Source organism: Acanthisitta chloris, unplaced genomic scaffold (assembly GCF_000695815.1).
Source record: "Acanthisitta chloris isolate BGI_N310 unplaced genomic scaffold, ASM69581v1 scaffold19601, whole genome shotgun sequence".
Taxonomy (NCBI): Eukaryota; Metazoa; Chordata; class Aves; order Passeriformes; family Acanthisittidae; genus Acanthisitta; species Acanthisitta chloris.
The window spans coordinates 4,828-23,299 of NW_008657896.1; the positions used below are offsets into that span (position 1 = coordinate 4,828).

General features: G+C 39.5%; 1 protein-coding gene across 1 annotated transcript; it reads right to left on the reverse strand.

The window, feature by feature from the left end:
• Positions 1-500: 500 nt before the first annotated feature.
• On the reverse strand, positions 501-17,089 carry HIF1A (hypoxia inducible factor 1, alpha subunit (basic helix-loop-helix transcription factor); the record flags this gene model as incomplete). The annotated part of the gene is made up of 14 exons (XM_009084910.1): positions 501-2,120; positions 2,281-2,407; positions 5,140-5,248; positions 6,075-6,469; positions 6,701-6,823; positions 7,342-7,622; positions 7,809-8,029; positions 8,939-9,086; positions 9,269-9,375; positions 11,002-11,204; positions 12,285-12,397; positions 15,628-15,712; positions 15,814-15,959; positions 16,899-17,089. Coding segments are annotated over 14 exons (2,401 nt in total), but the record flags the coding sequence as incomplete, so codon positions are not given.
• Positions 17,090-18,472: the final 1,383 nt, after the last annotated feature.

Sequence of the window (18,472 nt, forward strand, 5' to 3'; positions counted from 1 at the left end):
TTTCAGTGAAACGCTAATTTTAGAGAACAGGTTAAACTTATGTACCATTATATCGATTTCAAGAGTCCAATGAAGCCAAAATTTACAAAATAAAACCAGAGTAATTCCTGTGACACCCAACAGTTGATTACTTACATTGAAATAAGGGTTTTTTAAAAACAGGTTGAAGAATACACAGAATAACTTGACCGTATTTACACAATACAAGGTTACACCAGTAGTTTATGACAGCAAATTGAGAAGTCACCGAGTCAACAGCACAAGAATGTAGAACAAGTTCTATCAAATACCAGCTGAAGTTTTTAAATCATGCAGTTTTGTGATACAAATCCATCTCAGATCAATCACTCCTGAGAATTTGACTTTTTCCTGCTTTCCTGTGTTACCTTGATAAAGCTGCCAGAGACAAGCCTTTAAGCTGTTGGTAAGCATGAATCTTTCTGCTCTAGAGTAACACAAACACGCTGTCTCCTCACTTTCAAGTTTGCTAACTGGTGTGATAACAGACTGAGAAGTGTCACGTCTTTGGCGAGTGGTAGTACAACACTGTCTAGAGACTTCAGTACTGAACAGGCTCAAATAATCAACGCAGAGATGTTACAATCAAAAGAAGGAAGCAGTGATTTCCAACCAACTCTAAGTTAAAAAGGGAACACGGATGAACAATAACCACTAACAAAAATATAAATTATCTCATTTCTCTCAGATAACACACTCCCCAAGGGGGCCTGGTCCACATATAGTTTATTGATGTAAGAAAACAATACAGTTAGTGTTAGATCCAACCACAAAGAGCAAAAGAATGAGTGAATGAAGGTTTTGTACAGTACATATAGGAAAATAAGATGTTTGTGACAACTATATATTTCTAAATAAAAAGGCTTCTAAATATATTCAAGTTATTGAAATCTACATGAAAACATATGGATGTTAATAGCAACAAGGTGCATAAAACCAAAACATCAAAATATTGAGCAACTCAATGATGTACTAGATAAAAGTTTGCTAACAATGCAAGATGTTTTACAATCTGCTTGAAATATCACCTATACCACACAGGGTAAGCTGAACATTTAGATTTAAGATCATACACAATATTAGCATTAACTTCAACAACTACAGGCAGGGATTTTTTTTTTTTTTAAGCTGGCAAAGTGACTACTTTAAGAACATCAAACTTTCTCTAAATTGAGAACATATCCAAATAAAATGCTGCTAGCCCTTCCCAGATAAAGCCTTTCCTTTGACTAACCACACTCATTTAAGTCAAAAGCGTAAGACAGCATTTAAGAACAATTTATATTACAACGTGACTAAAATAATGACATAATCCAGGTTTAAACATGTTTTCATAGGCAAACAAAAGAAGATTCTTCTTAAAAACTAGTTTTTATAAATGCAGAATATATTGCATGAGGAACTGCTGGTATTTTTTAAGAAAATATATTGTGCGATTGTGGCTACAATGCACTGCTGCAAAGCATTGTTGTTTCTTATAAAAACTACTCAAATAAAAAACTTACTTGAACATAAAGAGTAAGAGAGCACAAGTCTTCCAACTACCTATGAAAAGCAGGATGGAAGTATTGCCAGTTTTTCCTATGTTGACATTTTACTAATGATAAGTTTTGGTGACCAACTCCCCAGCCAAAAAATAAATATTTTTATTTTTTTTCTAAAATCAGGTGCATATTTCAAAGCTGCTATTGCAAGTGTGTTTTAAATGTAATGGACTTAAAAGTGTATGTACCAAAGAATTATAAAAATGCACTATAGGTTTGAGTTATTGTTACATAAAGAACGTATTAAAAAGACTGTCAAAATAAGTAGAAAGGGGATCAAAACTGAACTAACTGAATTAGTGCAGTACTGTAGCCAGGCTTCTAAAATCAGATATAGAAAATATAAATAGACTGCTTTAGGTGATGATTCACCAGTGTCCAAAAAAGGAACAAGTATTGTGAAAGCTCAGTTAACTTGATCCAGAGCTCTGAGCAGTTCTTCCCCCTGTAGCAGGTTTCTGTTGCCTTGTATGGGAGCGTTTACTTCGCAGTCGTAACTCGTGAGTTGGGGGAGTCCACTCTCATCCATCGACTGCCCTAGAAGTTTACTTGCTATGTCTAAAGAGGGAGGGGAAGGAGAAAAAGGGTACTTTATTCACCATGCTTAACCTCTCCTCCAGAAGTGTGAATAAGGAGCTAAGTTTGGAGAGTTTTGGTCACTCAGTTCTCGTTCACACAGCCCCTCCACCCCCTCTGCCTGCCAAAGGAAGATACCAACCAGTTGATAGTAGAATGATTGTCTTTTGCTCCACTCCATTGTGACCATTTGTTTTGCATCCCTTTACACGTTTCCAAGCAAGTGATGCATTTCCTCCACGGTCACCTGTCTGCTGGAATAAAGACCCCTGGAAAGAAATAAAACAAATCTTTATTGAATTCTGTATCTTTCTATCCCTCCACATCCCTTCTCCAAATCAACAGTTCCCATCGTTAATTACTAATGTAGGCATAGTTAGAATTTAAAGTGGAGTTTGCTCAGAATTTGGGGAGAAATAGATTTCCAAGTACACTAACCTTGAAAATTATTTAAAAGAAAACAAATAGATTTCAAGACCTTTACTTCCCTTACAGAAAACAATTACTAAATCCTGGTTACCATGAGTTACCACACTCAAGATTAGCATGTACATGTACACATAACACACCCATTTAATTACCACTGCCCTGGTGTGAGTAAGCATCAGGTTTTCACTGGAGTCTCTAATGGCTTTCTGCAGTGGAATTAATTGTGGAGACAGGAGATTCAGGAACCTTGGGAGGTTGATTCTATCTAAATTTAAGATGTACATTCTGCTTGCACTCCAGTTATTGCCACCTCACCCAAGCCTTGTGGGGAATGCAGTCCTAAGCCAGTCTAGTGCAGATACAGCATATTGTTTTGACAGCAGCACAGAAGATATGGAGATCAGAAAGTTTTAAGGGCTTCATCTAATTAGGATAAGGAAGAAGAAGGTACCACTGAAACAGATGGAAGGAAAAAATGCCATCTTAGTATCAAGTTTGCTGGCAGAAGGAGTTGAATCTGCAAAGTTTTGTCTTGCAGCAATACTAACTGCTGCAAAAAGGGGAAAAGGGTATTTCAGGATGCTGCCATTATCCTCAACACTTAAAATGGTAAAGAGCATATGTTTCAGGTTATGAAATGCTCATGCAAGACAAAAAGGCACTTGTATAATAGAAGTTAACTCAGAAGCATTTCACAGGGAGGTCAGTCACCTGCACTGTTGCTGGTTTGTTTTTGGTTTTTTTTACTGTGAATGCAATGCAGCCCTTCATACGAAGAAAGATACAGCTTGTAACTGTTCCCGTGCAATGATTTAGATCCCTTTTTCATAACCCTACTATCACACATCTTTGTCCTTGTCTAATTCTCCTGTTCTCTAGGAAGCTAAAGCAGTTTTTCACTTTGGTCTTCACTGATTCCCTCTTTGCAAAATACATCCCACTTCCTCAAGGCTAAGAAGCTGTGGCAAGTTTTTGTACCATCCCAGAATAACATGTATTCTAAGCCTGGATTGAACAGCATTTTTGTTCAGCATGTGTGAAAGGCCTGTAATATCCTCTCAGAAATCCATTGTGGAGAAAGAAGCTAAACTACAAAAGAACTTTGCTTAAAATAACATCAGTAAGACCCAGCTGCATGGGAAATTCAGCTTCTAGCTCTGCAGAAACCATCAAAATGTTTGTAACACTTTTGTCAGAGACAGAAAAAAGAAAAAGGTTTAGCAAAGGGTGAAGTGTGAACCTCTAAGCATTAAACCAGTACTAAGCACAGAAGCCTGAACACTATCACAGTAGTTAATACTGAACTGCTTTTCTGTGTAGAGACATCCCATGTTATTTCGAATATTTTGTCAGCAATTATATGACAGCTGCAGCACCAGTGCATGAGGGAAAGGCAACGGGAGGCAAGAATTTCTTGCAGAGCTGTGAATTCTTACAGCGCTTCTGGAAGCAACAGAAGAACACGAATGGAAGTGCAAAGCATTTAGAAAATTAAAACAATGGCATAGGTATGATTTATTTTTTTAAAATAAAGTCTGTTTCACCATAGAAAAAATGGACATACAAAAGCTTTCCAGCTGTTGCAGAGGACAGCAATGACAAAGACAGCATACAGTGGTTTGTCTCACGCCCAAACCAGAATACTAGTGCAGGAATAACTCGTAGTTCAGAGAAAAATAATCCTGCAGTGTAAAATATGAGTGAGTGTAACTAGGAGATGGACCACTAGAGAAACAAAGAATCTCAAAGGCTACATTGAAGTGGAAAAACTAAGACTTAACTGTGCACAACTTAAGAGGTGTGAATTTGCAATGAAGGCAGGAAGAGAAGAATGTGCAGTGGCAAAGCTGAAGGTTTTAAAATATTAAGAACTGGCAGTGAGAGGTTATAGAGATAAAATTCCCTTGCAGAAAATAACAAGATGGAAAGCCACAAAGTAAGTGACACAAATCTAAGAATGCCTACAAAGTTTGTTTTTACTAGCCAGGACAGATGATGACAAGCTAATCGCAAATGTACACACTAATACTAGAGAGTGTGCATGAAAGGGATGGATAGTAACATATATTTGCTTGGTTATTAGAGGAATCCTATTCCCTCCTGATTCAGATGGTCTTGTTATCTGACCAAGTAAAGGAATCTCAGACTCAGTGGAAAAATGCAAGCATAGGAAGAAGCATAAGAACACTATCTCCAGTATTGACAAATATGAATATTGAGTTTGGATTCAAAAGTGAAATATGTATGGCAATTACACACTTAAAAATGATGTCTTACATTTGTGCATATTCTACTGAAGAACACGTTCACAGAAGAGCATCTTCTACCTAACCAAGAAATGTGATTGGGGACAGAGGGCACTTTTGAGACAGCTGACAGTAAAAGAGAACCACAATTGGAATATCTGCATATATATATATATATGTATAAAAATTTCACTATCAAACAATTATCTCTGATCCCAAGATTCCACTGCTTACCAGCAGCTCAACTCAGGAGTCTGCACTGATGCCTTGTTTCAGAAATCGCAAGGTTAAAAGTGAATATTTTAAAACGGTAAAACAAAACTCACAATTCCAACTGCCTGAAAAAGTGAACCATCATGTTCCATTTTTCGTTTTCTCTGAGCATTATGCAAAGCTAGCATCTTTGGATTTAGTTCTTCATCCAGTGCAGTAGATCTAAGAAAAATTGATTCAGGCTGTTAAGACGTTTCTGCTCTCCTCAAGCCATTCTTCTCTTGTGGACACTTACATATACAACATCACAAAACTGAATTTATGAACCACTTTTCTTTCACAACGGATTCATTTCAACAATCATTGTCTATCAGCATAGCAAACATTAGCTTTTAATCTTGCTGTGAAGCTCAGAATGAGTTTTCACAAAAATTTTCAAATGTTCAGGGAAAAAAAGGCATAAAAGTTCAGCAATTCACTTTCAATAGAAAGAAGGGAGGGAAGGGTGAGGAAAAGTCTATTCTGAATGTGTACAGATAAATCTTTTACATATCATAAATCTGATGTTTGACTTTATGTAGAGTTTTCTATTGTGATAAATATCTACTGCATACACCACAGTCCATCACCACGAAATACAGCTCGTTTTAAAAACAGTAAGTGTAGCACAGACTGTAGTCGCCTCTTACCTCCAACAAAGTGGACAAGGAAAGCACCAGAAATATTGCCTGGGTGTAACTACCTGCAAAGTGCCTACTGCAATCTTTTGCAAAGGCTGTGTCAGGTATAAGAGCAGAACAAGATCTGAACACAGTCTGCATACAGCAGCTGCCTATTACATAAGGTGTTTATGTAAAAGCTACTGTGAAATTAACTTTAGGGAAAACTGACTATGAAAAAACCCAGACTTGTTTGAAATGTCCAAATTTAAATGTCTCCATTCTTTGAAGAATGCCGAAGACAACATACAACAGTTGGCAGATTTATGGGTATATTACATCTAAGGCCTTGAATAGATACCAGGGCTTAAGCTGCACTTTTGAAATACCTTTTATTCAGAGTGACTGTTAGCAAACTGGGTGCTCCTGGAGGAGATTTTTCCGTCTGCTCCACTGTTCCTTTCCCTGCTCTGATTGGAGAGGCAGTTCTACTCCTGTTCCCCCCGTAGGGCGACGCTGGGGCACTACTTGTTTCACTGACTGAGTGCACAGGAGATGAAGGAACAATTAGTGTCTTCGCATCATCCGCGCGTTCTGCCACTGGTTTTATTTCCTCAGCAGTGCTCGATGGTGTCTGAGTCTGCTGAAATATGGTAATGGTGGCTGCACTTGGAGAGCTGGAAGAGCTGCTTTCCAGAGGAGAGAGCTGATCAAAGGAGCGCAGCTGGAAGTCGTCATCCATTGGGATGTAAGGAGCCAACATCTCCAAGTCTAAATCAGTTTCCTGGAAAAGACAAGAGGTAAAACTTACAAATGTGGAAGAAATCTCAGTGGTGACTTCATGGCTTCAAAAAGGCTCTTCCTTTTACTAAATCCTTACAGTATTTTTTGCCCTTTAGTAATAATACTACATTAAAAAAAGGAAGGAGGTTCCTGAAGACATTCTAAAGAGAAAGAGAAGTACACTCAGAATAAGTATTAAGATGATACATAACTTCAAGTTGATGTACATTACCTGAGTAGAGAATGGATTTTTTGCTTCTGTATCTATGGCAAAGAGTTTCTCCACTAATTCCAGTTTGAATTCATTTGCCATATCATTATCCACATCAAAGCAGTAGTCGTTGGGACTACTGGGCTGTGAAAACATTTTGAGGGCAGTTTTAGGTTTCTGTCATTACACTATTTTACACTGTTTTCTACAGATTCCCTGAAAAACCTTTTAATATAAAAACTAATTCCAAGCTACAGTTGCAGAAAATTTAAATGGGAAAGGAAAACACATTTGTGTGTATATAATCAAGTTTACCCCACTTGGGAAGCACTTGCTTAGCTGGAATCTGGAGCAGTCTCTACGGTAACTTATTGCAACTAGTTTGCTGTTTAGGGAAGTTGTCTCAGAACCATTCTTTTCTAAAAAGACTAATCCCAAGCTCTCTTTATTTCTGTCAGCTGGTATTGTATGTGTTTGCAAGATTCACTTTAATGGAAAGATAGGAAAATTTATCTGTTTCCTCAGATCATGGTGTGAGCTTAAGTCATGAGGTAGAAATAATTTCCCATTCCTGTCTCAGCTGAATCCTTCACCAGATTTTCCCCACAAGCCCCAACAGCACATCCATTTTAATGACAGCACATCCAAATTATGAAACTAACCTCAGGTGAACTTTGGCTGGTACTTGCATCAGAAGGGCTAGTTGGTTGCTCTTGCACCTGAGGCATGGTAAAAGAAAGTTCGAGTGGCTCTGTGTTTGGCTCCAGCTTTAATACAACTTCTCTATTGAGTGCAGGATCAGCATTGCTACGAAGTGGCTTTGTAGTTTCAGAGGCAGGCAGTGGGGACATTGCCATATTTATATTCTGCAATTTCTCACTGGATGAGGGGAGCATTACATCATTATACAAAGGAACTTCATCACATTGTTGTTCATCAGACTCTATAAAAATTAAAAGAAACCATCAACCTAAGTAACAGTACTGTGTGTGTCTATGGACCTCATTAAATTCAAACAGCAGCTCAAGTACCACTGGGCAAGTGGCACTGGGAGGTTATTTTTTTGAAATCTACTGTAAAATACTAATTTTTCTAATCAGCATGCTCTCCAATTTAAACACACACTCACCATTACTGCTGAAATCCAGAGAGATAATTGTGTCTCCAGCAGCTGGGGCCAGCACGGTTAAAGCATCTGGTTCCTGTTTGAGTTTCTCAAATAGGCTGTTGGTATCATCCAGGTCATCTTTACTGAATATTTTGGTCATTTTCATATCAGGAGACTCCACTGGTTTCAGCATACACTCAGTTTGTCCAAGGGAAAAAATTAAGTCCTTCTGAACAATTCCACTGTCAGGACAGAAAGGAAAGTGACTGTTAAAGAACAGCTAAATTTTGGCTTAAGAATTTTGTAAGGTGAAACCTGCCCCCACTCCCAAAAAAAGAAAATAAACAAACAAACCAAAACCAAAAAATCACCAGCCACATCCCACAAAACTACCAGGATAGAAGCTTTAAGAATTCTTTTTCCTTACGCATTCTTGCCCCAAAAGTAATAGACAAAACAAGCACTAACTGTGGTGCCATCAAAGAAAGTAACAAAAATGAATGTGCTTTTCTGAAAACACTGAGAAACTATGGAAAAGGGAAAAAAAGAAAAAAAAAAAAAAGAAGGAAAAAAACCCTGTCTATTTCCTAAACTACATTTCCTTGTGTTAAATGAATGTGCAGCATCTTGACAGATTGATACTGGTACATCCACTAAAGTTTTGAAAAAATAATTCAGGACTATTACACAATTGCTGTAAAGCAATTAACAAATCTGCCTTCAGTTGAAGCTTTCAATTAAAAGAGGAATTCTAAGGAAGAAAGAGATAAGATGGGATTAAGAATGACACCATTACAGCTGCTCTGACTCCATGACTCAAAGTTATTAGTGGAATTAACTGCTCCAGACCCAGACAAAGATTAGAGTTTTTTCAGCACACAAATGCTTACAGTGAGATAATATAAAAGAGGTTGGCCCTACACTCATCGCTACATCAAAAAGTGTTTTGTTTTCAAACACGATTTCTAATCCTAGGACTGGCAGTATTCTAAGCAAGATTTCATTGGTTGGGAACAGTAACATCATAACATATTCAACAGGGGATCTCATTCCCCAGCAAGCTGAAAAGAAAAAAGATGTAGTGCCATCAGAACCTGACCCTGTCGTCAATAAAGGTGATGACAAAGAACATCAAAGCCCACTCAACTTACCTCAACACATAGTTAACACACACTATGCACTGTGGCTGAGAATTCTTAGTGTTGTATATAACAGTTGCTTGAGTTTCAACCCAGACATAGCCACCTTGTTTTGCCAGCATTCTGTACTGTCCTGTTGTCACCTGCCCTTTGGTGAACACTGTGAGCAGAAAGGACAGCAGCTTTAATTACAGGCAGTATAAAAACCCAAAATGTTTAAGTTCAGCATTCACTGCAGCTTCCTATCTGCCATTAAAGCCCTTGTTCTCCTGCTGCTTTCCTCCCCCAGTGCTGTCTCTCATCTCTCATAGTTTGAGGGCTTTAAGTTCACGTTTCACTTACTGTCGTGGTGTGTTTTGGTCAGATGATCAGAATCCAGTGCGTGATAGTACTCATAGATTGAGCGGCCCAGGAGCTCCTCTGGCTCGTACCCCATCAACTCTGTAATTCTTTAAAACAAGGGAAAAATTACTAAGTAAAAGCAGATGTGGACTAGAACAAATACTAGAGCATTTGAATGCCTGCACACCTAGAAAAACCCTAAGAATCACTTCCATACACGTTAGCAGCAATTTTGGTTTACTGGGAGTTTTCATTTTGAAATCAATTGCTATTTTGATGCTTCTTTAAATGAGAAATTTCAGCAGGCACAGGATTTCACTTCTCACTGAGTAGTGGATAGGATTAAGCAAATCCCTCCTTTCTAGACATTTATACTTTTCTTGCATCAAGGTAGAGCAGCTACTTACAGGGCAGCTTAGGCAGATAGGAGAATTTAAGAAAATAACAACGACATGCTTCAACAGTTTTAAACCTGCAACTAAGAGAAATCAGGAATCAGATTTACTCTTCCCACTCAAGCACTGCCTGCTTTTAAGGAAATCGGGATTTCTTCAGTCTCTAGAGGGCAGTGCTAACCAGGGCAACGCTTGGATTTTACCCTATTCTACATGCAGAATGTGACCAAATAAGTACCTTTTATGTGACACCATTAGTCCTGGAAAGGTAGTTACTGCAGAGGACAGAAATAACCTGCACTAACCTCTTTTTGCAACTATCTAGAAGTTCAGTTTTGTTACAAAGAAAAGTAACAAATAACACCAAATTAAAAACAAACAAAAAAACCTGAAACAAGCAACTAACAAATAACCTCAGGCCAATTACTTCCTTCACTTGCATTTATCAAATTTGTCAAGCTCGGTTTCCAGAGGAGAGCAAAATCAGTCTCAGGTACTTGCCTACACCCTTGATTTGTACCAAACACAAGATCTCCTTTTTCAACAGCAGATGTACTGCATTAAAAGTACAGCTGAACTTTTGGGTTTGTTTTTTTTTTGACTGAAGAAGCAGACACTGATCCCCTGAGGAAGGGAGAGGGGGAAGCAGTAGCAATAAAAGGCATCTGACAAGTATTACACACACACTCTTCAGTCACCAAAATGCCCCATCTTCCCAAAATCCTTCCTGTTTTTTCAGTGGCTGGAACAATGTTATCATTTCAATTTAATCACTGCCACTATAGTGAAGACCAGTTCAAACAGGCAGTTTACTGAAGGGAAGGATTTATTCACAGTCACAGAATGGGTTGGGCTGGAAGGGGCCTTAAAGATCATCTTGTTCCAACCCCCTGCCATGGGCATCATCAGGTTGCTCAGGGCCCCAATCCAGCCTGGCTTTGAACACTTCTAGGGCATCTACAGCTTTACTGGACAACCTGTGCCAGTGCCTCACCACCCTCTAAGAATTTCTTTCTAATATCTAATCTAACCCTGCCCTCTGTCAGTTTAAAACCACTGCCCCTTCTCCTGTTCACTATCTGCCCATATAAAAAGTCCCTGTCCCTTTGATTATTCCTAAGGAACCATGCATCCTCCTTAGATTTAAAAATCTTTTAAGTTAGAAATCCTAATCAGTTAGTAAAAGTCAAACTATCCCACCAGTAATTCCATTGTGGATATGAGTTCAGTTATCAAGAAAGACTATGTAAATGTACAAGGCAAACATTAGCCAACATGTACCAGCCCTGCAAATCCTTCAAATTAATTAATTTTTAGAGGATAAATTCTATCCTTTACCTTTCATCACAATAGGAAAACTTCATATCAAGACTGTGACGACTGAGGAACGTTTTACTGTCCAAGGGGACCTCAATGTTTGATGGATGAGGAATAGGTTCACAGATCAACACCAGACACGTCATGGGAGGCTTTTTGTAGCCACAGTGAGTTTGACTGCCACACGTGTCGTACACACGAATGTGTCCAGTGCAGTGCAATACCTACAGGGAAGGTGGATTTAAAAAAGACATGAGGTTCTCATCAGTCAGACAACACAACCCTATTTCCATTGCACACCCAGAGCGAAGTCCTTGTCCTCCCCACCCCTTGATGTGATAGCAACAAGAGACAGCAGCAGTGCTCTCAGATGGGTTGGCTGCAGGAGAGCAGCTGTTCTCACACCACACAGCCTGGGATGGGCACACAGGCTGCCAACTCCTCCCTCTCAGTGCTGGCTGAAGCAACACCAGGCATTGCTGCATTTCTGTGAACTCCTCTTTGAAAGTTAGGGTAGTTATGACATTGATAAGAAATTGCCTCAGCAAAACGTATCTTATTATTTAAATGTGAAAGTTATGGTAATAGTAGCAACCTCCATTTCAGATCTTCTGCAGAGGTGATGTTAGAGATCAAATATATTCTTTCAGTTTTGCATTTTGTGGGGTTTCTTTTATTAACCATTATGAAGCAGAAACAGTTCACAGACAGCAGCAAAGGAGTTGTTTGATCCAGAATAATCAAATTCAAGTTGTAAAAGGGAATTGTGAGCCATAATCCACTCGATACAGTAAAAGGTTACTTTTTGTCCAGAGGAGAAAATGCACTCACTGCAGAAAGTTATCAGGCTGGCCTCTTTTTGTTCCAACTGTTACAAAAGGGACAGCCAGCAGCTTCAAAAGAATGGCATTGAAGTCCTTCAGAGAGACCTCAACTGTCACATTTGCAGTGTCGAATCAAAAGAAATCAGGGATCAGCATAAGTGGTGTCAAGTATTTTTTTCCCAGAGAAAGCTTTATGCAAACATATTTAGTAATTATAATTGTTTGCAAGTAAATGACCTCTAATTTAAAATGGAAAATTCATTAAAAGAGTTTTGAAAACCTCATTTTAAAACACTCTTGCAGTTACCTCTGTGATGTATTCAGCATTAAAATTCAGCATATTGAAGCACAATCATTAAATTAGAAAGTACTTAGTGAAACTCAAGCTCGTTACATGAAGTAAAAATGTTGAAATACAGTATTATGACATCTAAAGAGGAAGCTGCCAAACTATGTAAATACTCCTTTGCATTAAGTTACCTTCCACGTAGCAGACTTGATATTCACTGTTTTTCCCCTGCTGGTCAGTGTACACTTCATTCTGAGAAAAAAGCTGCGCTCCGTGTTCTGCTCTTTGCCCTTTTTCACAGGACCTGGCAAAAGAAAACAGCAAACCAGTTCTTAAACTCTTGGATCATCTTCCAAAGGCATAAAAAAACCCAACTCCAAACATGTTATAGAACTCAAAAACTAGGAGAAGGCCCAAAAAATAAATTTTAAATATTCATAAACCTACCAGCACTTCAACAGTAACACTTTTCAGAACAAGTTTTACTATCAGGTAGACAAAAACCTGAAGTTTCTTAGAATCACAGAATGGTTTGGGTTGGAAAGGATCATCCAGTTCTGCACCCTGTCATGGGCAGGGACACTTCCACTAGCCCAGGTTGCTCCAAGCCCCATCCAACCTGGCCTGGAACACTTCCAGGGATGGGGCAGCCACAGCTTCACTGGCCAACCTGTGCCAGTGCCTCACCTCCCTCAGCGTCAAATTCTTCCCAATATCTAATCTAGCCCTGCCCTCTGTCAGTGTGAAGCCATTCTCCATTGTCCTGTCACTCCAGCTCTCCTGGAGGCCCTTTAGGCACTGCAAGTTTCTCTGAAGTCTCTCCAGAGCCTTCTCTTCTCCAGTCTGAAAAACCCCAACCCTCTCAGCCTGTCCTCACAGGAGAGGCTTCTGGTGCAGCCTTAGTTTCAATGTTTCAAGATCTGTATTGTATCTATAGCCCACTCCAGGCTCCCAGATTTTAGGAAAAAGGGGGTCAGGAGAAAGAGAAACTGACAGAAAACATAATATATTTTAGAACTGTGGCAGAGGACAAGAAAAGCACCTGCAAAATGAGAAGCCCTGTTGAGGTGGTTTCCACTGAAATGCATCCATAATTCACTGCAGGGAGCTCCAAATCAAATACCTTTCAGACCTGTAGCTCTTCAGCTCTGCAGGATTTTAAGTTTTTTTTTGATTCAGAATTAACAACTCTGCTGCTTACATGCATCCAAATAGTTCCACAGTGATTTACACTCTTGGAGTAAACAAGGATCAAGTTTTTAAACGTAATATTAGCACTCTCAGCTGGGGGGTGGGGGGGAGAATCAAGAAACTAATACAAATCAATGTCAGCAGCACTAATTTTTTAGCCTTACTTATTACAGCAGGCTTCAAGTTAATTTTTTGCCTGTGCAGGGGAGATCCTTTCAGAGCCAATAACTAGCTGTGCTATTGTGGGCAAAGAAAATGCAACTGATCCTATCAGGAGAGCTGCAAGCAGCTCGTGGTGTATGGAAGGAGGAGACAAAGCAGCCAGGAGAAGGAGCAGTGGAAGAGCCAGTTTGCTAAGGTGTGCTAAGGAGTGAGGACCAAATCATAGCAGAGGGGCAAGCTTAGAACATAGGAGTTTACTTCTGATCTGAATTTATCCAACAATTTGCTCTCATCCTCCACAGACAATAGCAGCTATGAAATTATTCATGGTGTCTTGCACTGAAGCTATTAGTTTGACAAAATCCATTAGAAAAACGTTAAAACCTCTGTGCTACATTTGCTTCTAGCAGAAGTAAAGACTAACAGGGTCAAGTCCACTTTATGCCACATCAAAATATCCTCAGTAAAGGTTGGGGAAACTAAGCAGAGTTCACAGAAGCAACCAAAACTTCTTTACTTCAGTATATTCTAAAAGAGTTAAACCAATCTAGGAATAGGCTGAAGATCACACATTATTGTTGCCAAGCCCTGATGCTTGAGGCTCTGCTTTAAGCTGTAAAAGATGGGGCAACTTTCTCAGGTCTGATTCAGCATCAGACATTATTTTTTAAAATCCCCAGCTCTGAAAGTTTAAAAAAGCAGCTTCATCAAATGAGAATGCAGTTCCCTTTCTGCCAGTCACATTTAAATTCACTTGCACTTGTACAATCCCAAAGGGGAATATTTAATGCTCAATTCAAAGCCAGAATAATTCCACAGATGTAAGAGCTGCAGTAGAACACAACCTGGGAATACTAATAAATACAAAAATGTACTATTATTATTATAATTTAGACTTTTGTCTGCCAACTTCATTTGCAAAACACATTTTGTAATAATGCTTTCCAGACATCTTATTCCAGTCTGGCCAATTCAGACATGCTGGAGTTGGTTTGCATGAAACTCAGGGAATATGACATTTTTAAGAATAAATTTTTGCAACAAAACCAGCTTTTTTATACTGCTTTAGGGAAGCTGTTTCCCTACTCCCAAGATGCATTACTGCATCCAAAAAGAAGGGCAGAGTGAAGTCTAATCTAGTCTTAGAAATGAACTTCAATACTAAGGGCAGACAAGTTTACAAAATGCTTGACAAAATCAAAGTCAGGGCCTTTAATGTTACGGTATCTTATCAGGTCTCTTCCACTGAATTAAATAAGATGACAGCACAAGACTCCTGATTTACAGAGCCAGATGAAAGCAGAGGGCAGGTTTGGTAATTTATCACTATCTAGATTCAGAGTCCATATAACTCTCGTTTGATGAAACAGAAATTAGAGAGGTCAGATTTTAGACTCCTAACTACTGAGTAAAGCAGATTTGTTTGGAGGCAAGAAGGCTGCCAAGTCTTTATAGTCATTATCAAATCTTTAGGAGACATAAAAGCAGTAATTCATGGGCAGTTGTTAAATTCAAAAGCGTACGAACACGCATACAGAACATGAACATGGTGCTCTGCTCCCTCAGACAGAGAAGAGTCAGAAATCTGTGAAAAAACACCAATTTCATGCACTAATTAAAAGGTGCAGAGAAGCATCAATCCCAAAGCCCTTTCTGGGGCTGTCCAAGTACTCCCCAGTTGGTTTTTCAGTGTCCTAAAGTTTAAATACAGTATCCTTTTTGTGTTCTGAGTATACCACCACAGATTTCTAGAAGAAAGCTTTTGCTTTGCAGTTGTCCTGTAAAGGCAAGCCCAGACCAAGACAAATGCACCAACTGAACTTCCCCATGTTCTTCTGTAGCAATTGCTTAAAATCATTCTCATTCAACCTACCTCTAATTTTATTCCTGTAGGCACTTGAATTCTTTCAACCCTAAAGAACTCCATTTTACTCATTAATTTTGTTAGATTAAAGAGTACTAACGAAGTCTCATTTATCCTACAATTAGGATACTGCCAAAACATTTTGGTTATTTCTGTTGTTAGCATCTCTCAACAAGGTTTATTTTGATATTTCAGCAGAAAAAAACATACTAGTTTCTTCACTCAACACACTTTGCTGGCAGATAGCCAACTTGTACTAATGCCAACAGGAACTATCCATAAGTAAATTAAATTGATTTTTTTTTCTTTCTTCTCACCATTTCTGTGTGTAAGCATTTCTCTCAGCTCCTCATGGTCACATGGATGAGTGAAATCAAACACACTGTGCCCCGTCAAGTCAAACTGCAAAACACAAGAGGTATATCTCGGTGTTTAGTTTCGTATGTACAAAAATGGAACGGCTTTTACAGATCTGAACTCGTAGGAAATGTCAAGTGTTTCACCTGAGTGAGTCCCATACACTTGTTCACGTTTTCAGACATGTAAATCATGTCCCCATCTTCGGACAGAACCATGACGAATCCATCAAGAGCTTTCAAGTAGAAACAGTTCAGTTCCTTCTCCATTTTGGCCTCTGTCTCCAGCTCACCTGCAAGCAGCCACACACTGGGTTTAAGTAAACACCAGCCATTCTTCACCTACCATCAGGTATGACTTCTGGCACCAGTCTGCAAGGAGTCAGTCTTGCAAGACTGTTCAAAACCAGTATAATTTGTTTAGATAAGTGATCAGTGAAATTCTTCAAGCTCCAGTACTGGTATTAAAAATCACAGGAATAAGAGTGAGGTTAACCCTCTGTGCTTTCATCCATAAATCAATAAACCTTCCACCTTAAAGAAAAAAGCCTACATGGCAAAAATATGACCATTTATCTCAAAAAGACACTACAAACTTCTCTCAGAAGCTTTCTGGGAGAGATTTCAGAGTCTGGTTACCAAAGTTACTCCCCCATACAGTACAGGTAGATGTGCCTGAGACCACTACAGCACTCATGGCACACTATACACACACTGGGTCATAGCCTAACTCAGACACTCCTGTTGTAGGGCAGGTGTAACTACAGACAGACACATCCTCAGCTAACTTCAACTTCAGTGGAGCACAAATTACAAAAATATTCCTTGCAGTTTTTATTAAGGGGATACACCCACAGTTAGCTCAGCCAGCCTTGTGCCAACTACCTACAGTTGAGTAAAGCACAGCTGGAACAAACAAGCGTTGGGCGAAAAGAGGATTAAATTAAATTGACTTTGGGAGAAGCATCAAATGTGACTGAAAATGGCACTACAGCTGTGATGAGCCAACCAAGATCACCAGAGTAGAAAGGGAAAAACAAAGTCAGTTGAACAGTAGCCCTATTTTCCCTGTGCCATTACCAATAGCCAACTTCTACTGCAAGTCCTCCCACCTCTCCAGAGAAAGGATGTGACTATTCATGTATTTGTATTTTACGGCTGACAGGTTTTACAAACTGCTCCTTCCTCAGTAGCCTCCCAGCCTCTTTCCCAGAGTGTGCCACATCCCTTACCAGCATCCAGCAGCTTTCTCATGCGCAGGTAGCTGATGGTCAGTCTCATGATGGAGGCCTTGTCCAGGTGTGCACTTACAGTGTGGGGCAGAGGCAGCTGGTGAGCAAGCTCGTAGAACACTTCCGACTCCTTGCTCCGCCGGCACCGGGCGGCATCTCTCGACTTCTCTTTCCTCCGTTCTGAGCTAATCCTGCATCAACAAAGGTTGGGGTTAAGACAGGAAACAAGAGTTCTCTGTGAAAGTTAAATCTGAAACTAAGCTGCCCAGCAGCCAATTAACCAGTTATCCAAGCTGAATAATTTAAAACCTCCATTTAAAAGAGTAATTGTAATTCTGCATATCGAGTTCTGCCCTGTTGAGCTCTGCCAGGACTAAAATCAAACCCACAGAGTCTTCCAACAAGATCAGTCCTTCAAACAGACAAGTACGTCCTCAGAACCATTAATTCCTTCTTCACTCCTACCTTGTCTGCTTCCTCTCCAGCCTCCAAATCCTGTTTCCTAACCCCTCAAGTCCGTTCAAAATACTCCAGAGTAAGTGATTTCCAGCTCGATGCTACAGTATTGGGTACACTCTCCAAGTTCTTTCTTTATTTTTAACCATCCTTACAAAGTATACAAAGCCCATCTAACACGTCAGGTAAGCAAGGATACCGATTTAGCATGAGATGTCCTGCTTTTCAGGTGATCCAGAAAGTCCCTTTCCCAGCTCTTTCCAAACCCAAACCATTCTGTGATGATTTTATGATTCACTCCTTCTCCAGTATGGCCTGTTCCATAACCTCCCCTATACTGGAAAACTCCAGCTGGTAAGAGGCTGCCTCATTCTTCTTCCATTGCCTCTGCAGACTTGCCTCCCCCACAACACATGCAGTACAGAACAGCTCAGTGAGGGAAAGCACTAAAACAACTGAGCTTGTCAGTCAGTAACATGGACAATTCCCCCTTTCCCCAGCACCCACACTGGTTCATGTCTGCCTCATGCATCTGTCGCATGAGTTTTGGACTAAACATTTTCAGTCGAGAGCTCCAAATTCTTCTTATACATGAGCAAGAACTCAATGCTGCTGTGGTCCCTGAGGAAATACATGTGCTTTTATGCTATTATTGTCTTTTTTTTTTTAAAAACAATTATGTCTTCTGAAGGCACCCTACCCTCATTTTGCACACCCCTGAGATACAAAAGGTAGTTGTACTCATCTGTGGGATCCCTTTTACCCACTGGCTTACATGAAAGTTCTAAGGTAAGCACATACCTACAAACACTGCTTTTATAAGTCAAAGTTGAATGCCTTTTAATGCAGAAAATAAACCACTGTATACTTTACTACCAACAGTTTAGGAATCGCTTTTTTCAAATTTCACTAGACTTAAAAGCCATGTACTACCACAGCCAAATTCATATTGCTAAGTCTGTGGGTCTCTGCAAAAGCACTTTTTAGCTAGCGAACAGAGGTACCACAAATTATAGAGCAAAGTGATTCACAGGCTAATATTGCCTGGGATATAATGAACCAGATTCATGGAGTGGTTTTGGTTGGAAGGGACCTTCAAGATTATCTTGTTCCAAACC